General features: G+C 47.0%; 1 protein-coding gene across 1 annotated transcript in view; it reads left to right on the forward strand.

Annotated features, from left to right (window-relative positions):
* The window catches only part of egln1a (egl-9 family hypoxia-inducible factor 1a), a 96641-nt gene that overhangs the window by 52324 nt on the left and 30650 nt on the right, over window positions 1-13667 (forward strand). Inside the window, exon 2 of the mRNA XM_084321063.1 lies at window positions 13333-13452. Coding sequence (XP_084177189.1) covers window positions 13333-13452 — 120 coding nt within the window. The remainder of the gene's footprint in view (window positions 1-13332; window positions 13453-13667) is intronic.

Consider the following 13667-nt stretch of genomic DNA (forward strand, 5'->3'; position numbering starts at 1 on the left):
AGCTAGCCTGCATCGCTGGGAGGGAACCGGAGCTAGCCTGCATCGCTGGGAGGGAACCTGAGCTAGCCTGCATCGCTGGGAGGGAACCGGAGCTAGCCTGCATCGCTGGGAGGGAACCGGAGCTAGCCTGCATCGCTGGGAGGGAACCGGAGCTAGCCTGCATCGCTGGGAGGGAACCTGAGCTAGCCTGCATCGCTGGGAGGGAACCGGCATCGCTGGGAGGGAACCGGCGCTAGCCTGCATCGCTGGGAGGGAACCTGAGCTAGCCTGCATCGCTGGGAGGGAACCGGCATCGCTGGGAGGGAACCTGAGCTAGCCTGCATCGCTGGGAGGGAACCGGCATCGCTGGGAGGGAACCGGCGCTAGCCTGCATCGCTGGGAGGGAACCGGCATCGCTGGGAGGGAACCGGCGCTAGCCTGCATCGCTGGGAGGGAACCTGAGCTAGCATGCATCGCTGGGAGGGAACCGGCATCGCTGGGAGGGAACCGGCGCTAGCCTGCATCGCTGGGAGGGAACCGGAGCGCTAGCCTGCATCGCTGGGAGGGAACCTGAGCTAGCCTGCATCGCTGGGAGGGAACCGGAGCTAGCCTGCATCGCTGGGAGGGAACCTGAGCTAGCCTGCATCGCTGGGAGGGAACCGGAGCTAGCCTGCATCGCTGGGAGGGAACCTGAGCTAGCCTGCATCGCTGGGAGGGAACCGGAGCTAGCCTGCATCGCTGGGAGGGAACCGGAGCTAGCCTGCATCGCTGGGAGGGAACCGGAGCTAGCCTGCATCGCTGGGAGGGAACCTGAGCTAGCCTGCATCGCTGGGAGGGAACCGGCATCGCTGGGAGGGAACCGGCGCTAGCCTGCATCGCTGGGAGGGAACCTGAGCTAGCCTGCATCGCTGGGAGGGAACCGGCATCGCTGGGAGGGAACCTGAGCTAGCCTGCATCGCTGGGAGGGAACCGGCATCGCTGGGAGGGAACCGGCGCTAGCCTGCATCGCTGGGAGGGAACCGGCATCGCTGGGAGGGAACCGGCGCTAGCCTGCATCGCTGGGAGGGAACCTGAGCTAGCCTGCATCGCTGGGAGGGAACCGGCATCGCTGGGAGGGAACCGGCGCTAGCCTGCATCGCTGGGAGGGAACCGGAGCGCTAGCCTGCATCGCTGGGAGGGAACCGGAGCTAGCCTGCATCGCTGGGAGGGAACCGGAGCGTTAGTCTGCATCGCTGGGAGGGAACCGGCATCGCTGGGAGGGAACCGGCATCGCTGGGAGGGAACCTGAGCTAGCCTGCATCGCTGGGAGGGAACCGGAGCTAGCCTGCATCGCTGGGAGGGAACCGGAGCTAGCCTGCATCGCTGGGAGGGAACCGGAGCTAGCCTGCATCGCTGGGAGGGAACCTGAGCTAGCCTGCATCGCTGGGAGGGAACCGGAGCTAGCCTGCATCGCTGGGAGGGAACCTGAGCTAGCCTGCATCGCTGGGAGGGAACTGGAGCTAGCCTGCATCGCTGGGAGGGAACCGGAGCTAGCCTGCATCGCTGGGAGGGAACCGGAGCTTAGCCTGCATCGCTGGGAGGGAACCGGCGCTAGCCTGTATCGCTGGGAGGGAACCGGAGCGTTAGTCTGCATCGCTGGGAGGGAACCGGCATCGCTGGGAGGGAACCGGAGCTAGCCTGCATCGCTGGGAGGGAACCTGAGCTAGCCTGCATCGCTGGGAGGGAACCGGAGCTAGCCTGCATCGCTGGGAGGGAACCGGAGCTAGCCTGCATCGCTGGGAGGGAACCTGAGCTAGCCTGCATCGCTGGGAGGGAACCTGTGCGAGCGGAACCGGAGGTCGACGCGAGCAGCCGCGCACAAAGTGTGTGCGTAAAATGAGTCGAGACTCGAGACGTGTGTGTGTCGCGCGCAAAAGCCTTTTCTTTTGGTCTTGTTAATCAGGTGCAGTAAAGTATACCGAATATAAAGGTACACCGTAGGGCTGGGGGCGATTAATCGATTTTATCGATTAATTCGAATTCATGATTTAGGACGATTTCTTTTTTAATGAAAATCGATTCTCACTGGAGCACGGTATGTTTGTATTTACAGCGAACGGGTCTATATAGTACAGTCGACCCCAGCGGAGCAAAAGCTGAATACTGAATTTCTAATTTGGCGTCCGATAACTGCCACAAACCCCGGATTCCTTTCAATATTCTTAACCCCCTCAATGAATAGAGGCCTTTTAAATCGCTGCTTAAAACGCACCTCTCTTCCCCCTGGCCTTTGACCAGCGTTAGCCTGCCACCTGTACACTACGTTTGCTGTTACTCTGGACTTTTTTAATCTATCTTATCTCTTTATCTGTATAAAGCACTTTGGTTGGCTTTTCGCCATTGTAAATGTGCTATATAAAAACAGCTGACTTGACTTGACCCCCCCCCCGCTCCCCCGCTGCAGGAAAGTTGGCCCATCCGTTAGATGAATGTAAAAAAAATAATAATAATCTGGGCCGGCTTGCTTGCTCACCCAAAATAAGCACAGACACACACCCCTCACACATCTCTTCCACACTCTGTTTCCTGACAGTGTGGGTGTGTGTCTGTCCACCCATCGCTCGCTCTCTCGTAGCGGGAGGAGGAGGAGGAGGGGGGGGGGTTCCTCAATAGCTCAGGATCAGCCAGCCTTCCACACGCACTGCACGTAGCAAGACCATTAAAACACTGCTCCTCCCTCTGGGGGCGGGGCCAAGGGTCAAAGTTTACACCAGTTCACTCTCTCACTATCTATGCGTGTCTCACTCTCCTCTCTCTCTCTCTCTCTCTCTCTATCCCTCTATCCTGCTCTCTCACTCCCCTCTCTCTCTCTCTCTCTCTCTCTCTCTCTCTCTCTCTCTCTCTCTCTCTCCCTCTCTCTTGCTACCCCTCTCCACGTGCCTGTTTCTCTCATTCTCACCATCTCTCTCTCGTTCTCTCTCGTTCTCTCTCGTTCTCGCTCTCTCTCTCTCTCTCCCTCTCTCTCGCTACCCCTCTCCACGTGCCTGTTTCTCTCTCATTCTCACCATCTCTCTCTCGTTCTCTCTCTCGTTCTCTCTCGTTCTCTCTCTCTCTCTCTCTCTCTCTCTCTCCCTCTCTCGCTACCCCTCTCCACGTGCCTGTTTCTCTCTCATTCTCACAATCTCTCTCTCGTTCTCTCTCTCTCACACACAAACACAGAAAGCGGCTAATCTGTATCGCGTGTCGGACCGACGGGAAGCTCTTTGTGAGTCGCCGTGCCCCTCCCCCCCCCCCTCCTCACCCTACCTGAACGCGTGAATATTTTAGGCAACCAACTTGTGTTTAGCGTTTCTCTGATTGGCCACTACGCCCATGTGACCGCGGCAGCGCGAGAGAGCTGCAGCGCGGAAAAAATAGGCTGTCTATTGCCATTCTCTAAGACAAACTCTAACCTTAACCAGCTCCTTAACAGCGCCTAAACTTAACCGTTCTAACCTTAACCAACTCCGAAACAATGCCTAACCTTAACCTTAACCAACTCCGAAACAATGCTTAAAGTTAACATGCCATGCCTAAACTTAACCGGCGAAAGAATGCACGTTAAAAAAAAAAGAAACGAAAATTGAAGGGAATAGAACTTGTCACCAACGGACCGCAGAATCCACAGCAAGGCAGCGCTACCAGTTGAGCTAGTTCTCGATGTTAAAAAAGGGGGGATTACTGCTACATAATACTGCCGCGACAGAGCTCCGTTGCTGCCGCGGGGGCGTGGCTAGACGCAAGTTGGGCGTGGCTAGACACAAGTTGGTTGCCTTTAATATTTAGGCTACCTGAACCCCTGTAGTGCTGCATGCTGCACACCCAAACCCCCCACCCTAACTAATGTTAGCTGCTAAGTGCTAACACTAACTAAGCTAATCTGCTAACTAGGCCTGTCCCCCGACTAAGGATTTGTATAGTCGGCTTTGATTGGCCAAAATTTGCCGATAGTCGACTGGTATGTAATGTCTACGACACGCGTTTCAGACGCTACTGCTGTGCTGTTGAGCGGATATGACTCCCCGCGGGATTTTCAAAATAAGAGTATTGCAAAAATAAGAGTATCGCAATATGAACCGATCTTTTTACGTTGTGTATGTATCGTCCCACCCCTAATGTCTATACTACCTCTGAACAGGTCCTGCATTATTATTATTATTATTATTATTATTATTAAATACTACCTACTGTGCTAATATGTCTATACTACTACCTACTGTGCTAATATGTCTATACTACTACCTACTGTGCTAATATGTCTATACTACTACCTACTGTGCTAATATGTCTATACTACTACCTACTGTGCTAATATGTCTATACTACTATCTACTGTGCTAATTATGTCTATACTACTATGCAATCAAGACTGTAGCACTCAAGTTCAACACTGTTTGATGAACAATCGTACTGACCCTTAGCTGCCAGAGTTGTGCCCCTTCCTGCTGACTTGTCGTACAGAACTTGTAAGTCGCTTTGGATAAAAGCGTTCAGCTAAATGACAAAATGTAAAAAAAAAATAATAATAATGTCAATGGGGCCAAGCCCTGAGGCGCCACTGGCTCGGGAGGTAGAGCAGTCGTCTGGCAATCCGGAGGTTCCCGGGTTCGATTCCCGCTCCTCCCGGGCAGTGTGTCGATGTGTCCTTGAGCAAGACACTTAACCCCTAACTGCTCCCGATGAGCAGGTTGTGGCACCTTGCATGGTTGCCTCCGCCGTCGGTGTGTGAATGTGTGAGTGAATGGGTCAAATGTGAGGAACAAATTGTAAAGCGCTTTGGATAAAAGCGCTATGTAAAAAAAAAAAAAAAAAAAGCAGCCATATATAGACGCTGAATAATCTACGTTTGGTCCACCGTGGAGGAGGTTTTCAGCACCCGTGGAGTAGGGCTGGGCAATTAATCGAGAAAAAAAAAACGCGATCTCGATTCATATGGCTATGCAATCTCATTTCAAAATTCAAAACGTTTTTTATTTTTATTTTTAATAAATACTTTATTTTTTTAACTTTTTACTTAACTTTTAAAATGATGACGATTATTGAGTTATTTTGTATGTTACAAAAGACTTTTAAGTTTAAGTCAAGCACTTTGATATATGTTATGTTTAAGAAAGAGTGCAATAAATGATTTTATTGAAAAAATAAGAATCGTGTGAGAGAATCGTGATCTCAATTCTTAAGAGAGAAAAATCATGATTCACATTTTAGTAAGAATTGTCAGCACCGTGGAAGAGGTTTTCAACCCCGTGGAAGAGGTTTTCAGCCCCGTGGAGGAGGTTTTCAGCCCTGTGGAGGAGGTTTCAGCATTTCTTTCAGGGCTCAACTACAAAGGGCTTAGAGCTCCAAAGTTCTGAATTCGCCCTTTAAGTTTTTGTGGGAGTTCTTTGTCCTTATCTTCCTCGAGGGCTCAGGGCAGGGTGTGTTCCATTGTGACGCAGGCTTGTGCATCGAGGGACAACGTATTTGTGATCTTTTGGTTATATACAAATAATCTCGACTTGCTCCCCTTTTTTTTTATTGCGCAAAAATTATACGCGCACTCTGCGTTAAAAACTGTTTAAATGAGTGAAAATCCCAAAACGTACTCCCAAAACACAAGAGAAAAAAAACACCTGATTTTAGAAAGAAAATCGATCTTATAAAAATATTTGTATACGGCCTTATAACAGTCATTTTCTCTATCGGTGTCTTGTACTCATCCTGGTTCGCTACCCCTACGAACACCATTTAGACCTACCTGTGGGAAACACTGTCTGTAACAAAAGGCTTTTGAGCTTCAACAGCGCAGACGCACACGAGCAAAACACCCGGCTTAGACGAACATTATCTTTTTTTTATCTACTTTTTCTCCTCCTTTTTTCTGTGATTTTTCTCCCCATCCCAATTTACCTCTCGTGCCAATTCGCCCCTCCCCTGTCTTGAACGTTGCTCGCATATGCCCCCCACTGGTCAATTGTATGGAGGATAGAAGCCTTGCATCACGTGTCCCCTCCGGTACACGAGGAGGCAGCCTGTCTAGGGATGGGTACCGAATTCTGTACTTTTGAGGCACCGAACCGAAACACGTCGGTACTACTGAGTATCGAATCAAGTGAGAAACCGAAAAAAAAAAAAAAAAAAAAATTATTAATTATTTTTTTATTTTTATTTTTTTTATTTTTATTTTTTTTTTTCATGTCAACGTTCACACGCACAATATATGCTTACCTAGGATTTGACTTGATTCAACAACAAAGCAGTCGGAGCAATGACGAGCCGAAAACTGTCGAAATTGTAGTTATTTGAAGTTTGGATTTTTTTTTTACGACTGAGGTAGGTAAATTAAATTTCTTGAGACTAAAGTACCGAAAAAAGGTACCATTGGGTACCGGTATCGATTCACAGGTTCAAATGTGAAAGGTACCCATCCCTAAGCCTGTCGCATCTTTTCACCTGCCAGCGCGGACTCTCTGTGGCGAGGAGTAACGCGTGGGAGGCTCACACTACCCCCCGCCACTTCCTGTCTCTGCTGTGCAGGCGTCCCCCAACCGACCTGTAGGAGTCGCTGTCCACAACGTCCAGATTACCACCCATCGACTTTCCACCCGCTAACTCTGCCAATGAGTTAGTATGATGGCTGGCCCAAGCCGGAGGCAACGCCGACAGCCGGAGTCGAACCCGGTGTCTCTTGCGTTGGTGACGAGCGCAATGTCCGCTGCGCCACCCAGCCGCCTCGGCTTAGACAAACTTAAGATTTTGATTGATTGAAAATTGTATTAACAGATTGCAGAATGGGTACAGTACAGTACGGCTCAATACACACAATTGTTAAAGGGGAACTCCACTTTTTTTGGAAATTAGCTTATTTAACATCTTAGACAAGAAGATGCATACCTTTTTTGTCTCTGTGCGTGCATTTTAGCTTTGGGAATAGACGCTCCGTTAGCATAGCTTAGCTTCATCACTGGAAGTGAGGCAGGACAGTAGCCTTACAGTGCCTTACAGTGTATTGCAAGGTCTGACATTGACCAAACTTGATATGCATGACCTTGGTGGGCTCTAGGTCAACTCCTGAAAAGGGGGTCAATGTCAGACCTTGCAATCAAAAGTTAGGGGCGCACTGAAATTATGGCAAGGGTTATTAGCCCCCTAACTTTTGATTGCAAAGTCTGACATTCACCCCCTTTTCAGGAGTTGACCTAGAGCCCACCAAGGTCATGCATATCAAGTTTGGTCAATGTCAGACCTTGCAATACACTGTAAGGCACTGTAAGGCTACTGTCCTGCCTCACTTCCAGTGATGAAGCTAAGCTATGCTAACGGAGCGTCTATTCCCAAAGCTAAAATGCACGCACAGAGACAAAAAAGGTATGCATCTTCTTGTCTAACTCCAGGGAAGATGTTAAATAAGCTAATTTCCAAAAAAAGTGGAGTTCCCCTTTAAGGGGATGCAGACCAGAGAAAGACTTTTGTCTTGTTTACATCAGGGTCCCCCATTTTCAATTCATCGTAACATACATGACACACAGGTAGACATAGACACACAGTACTGTTACATCTAGACATTTATGACATACCAGATCTACAAATAGACAGTACTGTTTATGAGTACAAAAAGAGTCTAAAAAAGAGAGTATATACATTTGAGGGGGAAGAAACTGTACATTGGTAACATTGGTAATTTAACCCATCAGCTCCTGGCAGGAATCTAACGTGTCGTTCCTCTGCAGGCAGGATAGGTCTGAGGTTACTTGGCTTGGCGCGGCCCCAGGGCAGGAGAGTCTGCTGTGTGTGTTTATAATAATGCTGCCATGGTTCATGTTGATCCAGGGGAAGAATGTGGAGCAACGGGCCCTTTGTTTTCCTCCAGACGTGGTGCATAGGGGCCGAGCCTGGCGTCGGTGCCCGTTGAATGAATGAATGAAAACTTTATTTAACAGATTGCAGAATGGGTACAATACAGTACGGCTCAATACACACAATTGTTAAGGGGATGCAGACCAGAGAAAGACTTTCGTCTTGTTTCCATCAGGGTCCCCCATTTTCAATTCATATAGACATTTATGACATACACAACATACATGACATTTATTGCATAGGGACATATAGGTATTTACTAGTACTGATACATTTGTGACATAAACGGTATTCAAATATACAGTACTGTTACCCCTAGATCCTGACAGAGTATATACATATGATGGGGAGGGGACTGTACATTAGGAGGGGGTGGGTGGGTGGGAGAGAAATATACATATACGGCGGGGAGGGAATATATACATGCGGTGGGGAGGAGACTGTCTGTCAGTTAACACTCATCCTCATCACGGCTATGGTGGTGGTGGTGGTGGTAGAAGTGGCGGTTGTGGTAGAGGTGGTGGTGGTGGTGGTGGTACAGGTGATGTTAGTTGTAGTGGTGATGGTATTAGTGGTAGTAGTAGTAGTGGTGGTAGTAATAGTGGTGGTAGTAATAGTGGTGGTGGTAGTAATAGTGGTGGTGGTAGTAATAGTGGTGGTGGTAGTAATAGTGGTGGTGGTAGTAATAGTGGTGGTGGTAGTAATAGTGGTGGTGGTAGTGGTAATAGTGGTGGTAGTAATAGTGGTGGTTTGATTTGATTTGATTTGATGTTTTTTTCCCCCGTGTCTTACATACAGGTGTATGCCCAGCCCATATGGGCTTACAAGACACATAACAATAATATACTTGACCAATTACTTGACAAATGACATATATAGACCAAGATGGCCACAAGAATAAGAAAATACAATAAAACGTAATATAACACAAGCTGTACTCAATGTAAATAAACAAAGAAACAAGAGGAATTCAAATACAATTATATAGGATACAGTGTGTTTTGTCTCAAGTGCCATGCTTTCTCCAAAAATCCTGCAAAACTGAAGATCACCTCCACAAAAAAACAACTCAACATACAACTCTCAGACTGCCAAAACAAATCCGGATTTACAATTAGAATTTTCTCAAATAAAGCCCTCCTCAAATCGGTGTACGAAAAGGCAATAAAAAACAAAATTATATTCATCCTCCACCACTCCCAGATCACATGGAACACACAACCGCTCCTCCTCAGGTTTACCTTGGAATCTACCCACTTCCACAGCCAATGGCAGGGTGCCAGACCTCAAGGTACCCATGTACATGGCAAAATACTTCCCAAAGGTCAGTGAATACCACGATCACAACACCAGAGGGAGCTCCACAAATCATGTTAAACCCAGATTCGGCTCAAATAAGGGACTAAACACGTTTCGCAATTATGCCACATCAATGTGGAACGCCCTACCCAAAGCTGTAAAGGAATGTGGATCACTACCCACTTTCAAAACCTCTCTCAAGAGACACCTACGGGAGACTGCAATTCAACACTGGCCCCTGTAAATATCCTAACCCAACCCCCTCCAATGTACAGTCATTTACCTAGTATGGTTTTGTCAATAGTCCAATGTACAATTTTGTTTGTTTGTACAGAGTCTCCCCCCCCTCAATGTACAGTTTTGCTTGCTTATACAGTGTGCCCCCCCCCCCAACCACCTCCAATGTAAATTACCCAGTATGGTTGTCAATATCCCAGTGTACCCAACCCCCCCCACCCAACCTCCTCCAATGTACAGTTTCTACGTCAAATGTATATACTCCCTTTTCTTGACTCCTTCTGTATCACAAACAGTACTGTATTTGCAAATCTGGTATGTCATAAATGTATAGATGTAGCAGTACTGACTATCTGTATGTCATGTATGTCATATATGTCCTGATGAATTGAAAATGGGGGACCCTGGTGGAAACAAGACGAAAGTCTTTCTCTGGTCTGCATCCCCTTAACAATTGTGTGTATTGAGCTGTACTGTATTGTACCCATTCTGCAATCTGTTAATAAAGTTTTCAATCAATCAATCAATCAACTAGGCACACAGATACCAGGTGGTGGTGGTGATAGTGGTAGTGGTGGTGACCATGACCATGCTCGATAAATCTAGAGTCTTGAGTCAAGTCTCGAGACCCCAGTGTTTGAGTCCAAGTCAGAGTCACTAAAGAAGAGTCCCATGTCGAGTCATCAAGGTCGAGTCCACTCTACTCTGGCAGTCAAAGAGCTGACGTACACATTCTTGACAGCCTATCAGAGGGTCGGCCCCAGACAGTCACCCCGTGACGGTGTGACTCATACGAGTGATTTACTGTCCTGGAACCGGTGAATAAAGGAAGTCTATTTTCAGGGCGAGCAGGAAAGACGAGGCGTCCCGGTGGAGTGCGAGTCCACACTTGCGGTGCGTCTCCCTCGGGGACTCTGGGTTCTGTGTGTGAGTCCGCCTACTGTTTACACCAGGAGGTTTACGAGAACTCGTAAGGGGTCTCCCCTGCCAACACCCAGGGGAGACCATGTGGTCTCGTAAGGGGTCTCCCCTGCCAACACCCAGGGGAGACCATGTGGTCTCGTAAGGGGTATCCCCTGCCAACACCCAGGGGAGACCATGGTCTCGTAAGGGGTCTCCCCTGCCAACACCCAGGGGGAGACCATGTGGTCTCGTAAGGGGTCTCCCCTGCCAACACCCAGGGGAGACCATGTGGTCTCGTAAGGGGTCTCCCCTGCCAACACCCAGGGGGAGACCATGGTCTCGTAAGGGGTCTCCCCTGCCAACACCCAGGGGAGACCATGGTCTCTATCAGGGCAGGAAGCGGCAGTGGGAAGTGGACGCGCGCCGCTATATCTCCGGTTGATTCTCCCGTCGGTTCAGTTTATAGTACGAGTCTCCTGGCTCGCTGCCCTGCGCTGCCCTGCCCTGCCCTGCGCCACACATCAAAACCAAGGTGGCGAGTCTGTCTGAGATGTCTCCACAGTCCCTTCTCTCTCCCGAGTGACTCAACACAATTTATTATTATTATAATTTTTTTAATATAATAATAATAATTAGGGGGGCTGACCCCGATTAGTCGAATAGTCGACTAATCGATCGAAAGGAGCCGTAGTCGACTGCCAACCTCTTAGTTGAATGCAAAAAAATATATATATATTATATATATTTTTTATTATTTTTTTTATATCATTCTTTCCAAAAGCAAAGAGGTCTAGAAGCGTGGCCAATGCTAATGGCGCGCATACCAGCGAGGCTAACTGCCTAAGGCGGCGGTTACACCTTTCGTATCATCTTCGTATTGTTTTCATATGCGTATCGCCGCGACGTCGTGCGCCTCGAGTCACACTTTCGTTTTTTTTTCGTTTTTGTCACCCGAGCACACTGATGTAGTACACTGCCAAAGCAGTAGGTGGCAAACATGAAGGCAATTTCAACCAATCAGAACGAATGTGCCAATACACTTCCTGGAAGCTCCAGCAAAGAAAATGTCAATAAGGCAGGCGCCTATGCCGCGCCACCATCTTGCCTATTTACTCAATGCAGCAATTCTTTTTCAGCAAAGCCTAATAAAAGTGCAATAAACAAAACGGATACATTCACTGTGTGTTCTGCCTGTCATTTGTTGATGAAACAAAACTAACATCAACACAAGTGACCACCAAGAGCGGATAGTTTAGTCTAAAAAACGATCGGTAGCATTGTTAGCTGCATGCTAACGTCAATGGAGTATGCCATTATAACAATATAGCATTGTGGCTAGAAGCTAACGTTAGCTCACGCTACTTAGCCAGCACCAAAACTGATGATATCGCGAGCTATCAGTAGTTAGATAACATTAGAGACAACGCTGTGTGTATTAAACAAAGGTGAATAGATGACTGGGCCATTTTGTTTAATGCTTGTTAAGTTGAAAGAGGATCTCTGAGCTAACAGGGTCTAAATCCTGATAGCTCACGTTAGCCAGCTGCTCATGCAATCGGTAATGCTAGCAGAATGAATGGATGTAAACTTTATTTAACATATTGCATATGGGTACAATACAATACGGCTCAATACAAACAATTGTTAAGGGAATGCAGACTGTTGTAGCTTGGACTGGGGTCCTTATAACAATAACTTGACAACACATAGTAGCTGAAGCTATTTGGGACACGGAGCTCTGTCCCAAACACACACACTGTTGTCACCGGAAGGGCACGCAGATGGTATCTACTGCGCTTGGGCGTTTTCGCAACAACGGCTAGCGTGCTGACTACACGCTGTTGTCGATTCGTTTTTTTTTGCGTATCTCCAAACGCAAACACAATTTTGCGTTTCAGCCGTATCCAAAAAAAAACGCCAAAAAACGCATTTCTGTGTAATAGGGACATCAAACGTCGTCAAAAACGTATAAAAAAACGCCAGGAATACACTAGTCTAACCATGGCCTAAGAAAACAGGCACAGAGGCACTGAAAGAGGATTTCACCCGTCTAATGAACACACTAGACTAGACACATATCAAGATGTATCCATCAGTGGACCAATTGCATGCTTTCGCAGGCTATATATATATATATTTTTGTCTATTCATTCTGTTTAAACCAATGGGTTTTTTCTTCACAGTTGCAGATAAAGATTAGGCTACAATAATATTATAGTATTATACTATTATAGTATAGACTCGTCATACAAATTAAAATAAAACATTTATCATAAATGATATGTAGCCTATCTGCATCCGCTTGGCACTCGGCGCTCCATCAAGACGTCACCATCACTTTCGTACCAACCGTGCCCTTATTGGATTATTTATGTTGACGAAACTGAGGAGTTATATTCATTAAAGAAAGTTGATTTAATTTTTTTTTTAAAGACTAATTTAATCCGATTAATCACTTTATTCAAATTGAGGATTTAGTTTGAGGATATTTATAAATAAAAAATGTATCTTTTTTATTATTATACTTCAATAGAAGCTTGTTAAAAAATGACAATCGGTACAGCCCTAATTATCTAGCAGCATTCATTTAGTTCTCATCATGCTTTTGAGTTGAATTATCCAGCAGCGTTCATTTAGTTCTCATGCCTTTGAGTTGTATTATCAGTTTTTCAAAAATCACTGCGCCCAGGCAGCAGTGGTTCGGCAAAAAAAAAATCCCGAGTATATATCTGCTTAGAAAACTAAAATGTCTAATTAGTCATTATTATATATATTTTCTCTCGACGTGGTAAATACACAGGTCACAACATGTTTACAGGAACGTTTTGGAGTTGTATTTGGAGAGTATATGCTTGTCTAACGCCAGGGTAGATGGCAAATAAGCAAAGTTCCCAAAAAGTTGGCGTGTTTCTTTAAGTACAGTACTTGAGTAAAAAACACTTAGTTACTTTCCACCACGGCCAGAATCACTACCGTATTGAAACTGCAACATTTGTACTAATAGATGTCGGTTCCTCCTCCTCCTCCTAACGGCTTGTGTCACTCACTTCTGTTCCCCAGGCGATGGTGGCGTGTTACCCGGGCAACGGGACGGGATACGTGCGTCACGTGGACAACCCCAACGGGGACGGCCGATGTGTCACGTGCATTTATTACCTTAATAAAGACTGGGACGCCAAGGTATGTCAACACACTGGGGCTGTCCCCGACTAAGGATTTGGATGGTCGACTATGATTGGCCAAAATTTGCCGTTAGTCGACTATTGGTCGACAAAAAAAAGAAAAAAAAGTGTAATATTTTAAAAATGTTATTTATTTTTTGTATCATTCCATTTGGGCTGTGGGGGGTGCTTAATGTCTGAGGGAGTCGACTGAAGGCTTCTTGTCCTCTGCAA

This window comes from Notolepis coatsorum (assembly GCF_963971535.1).
Source record: "Notolepis coatsorum genome assembly, chromosome: 9".
NCBI classification, from domain to species: Eukaryota; Metazoa; Chordata; class Actinopteri; order Aulopiformes; family Paralepididae; genus Notolepis; species Notolepis coatsorum.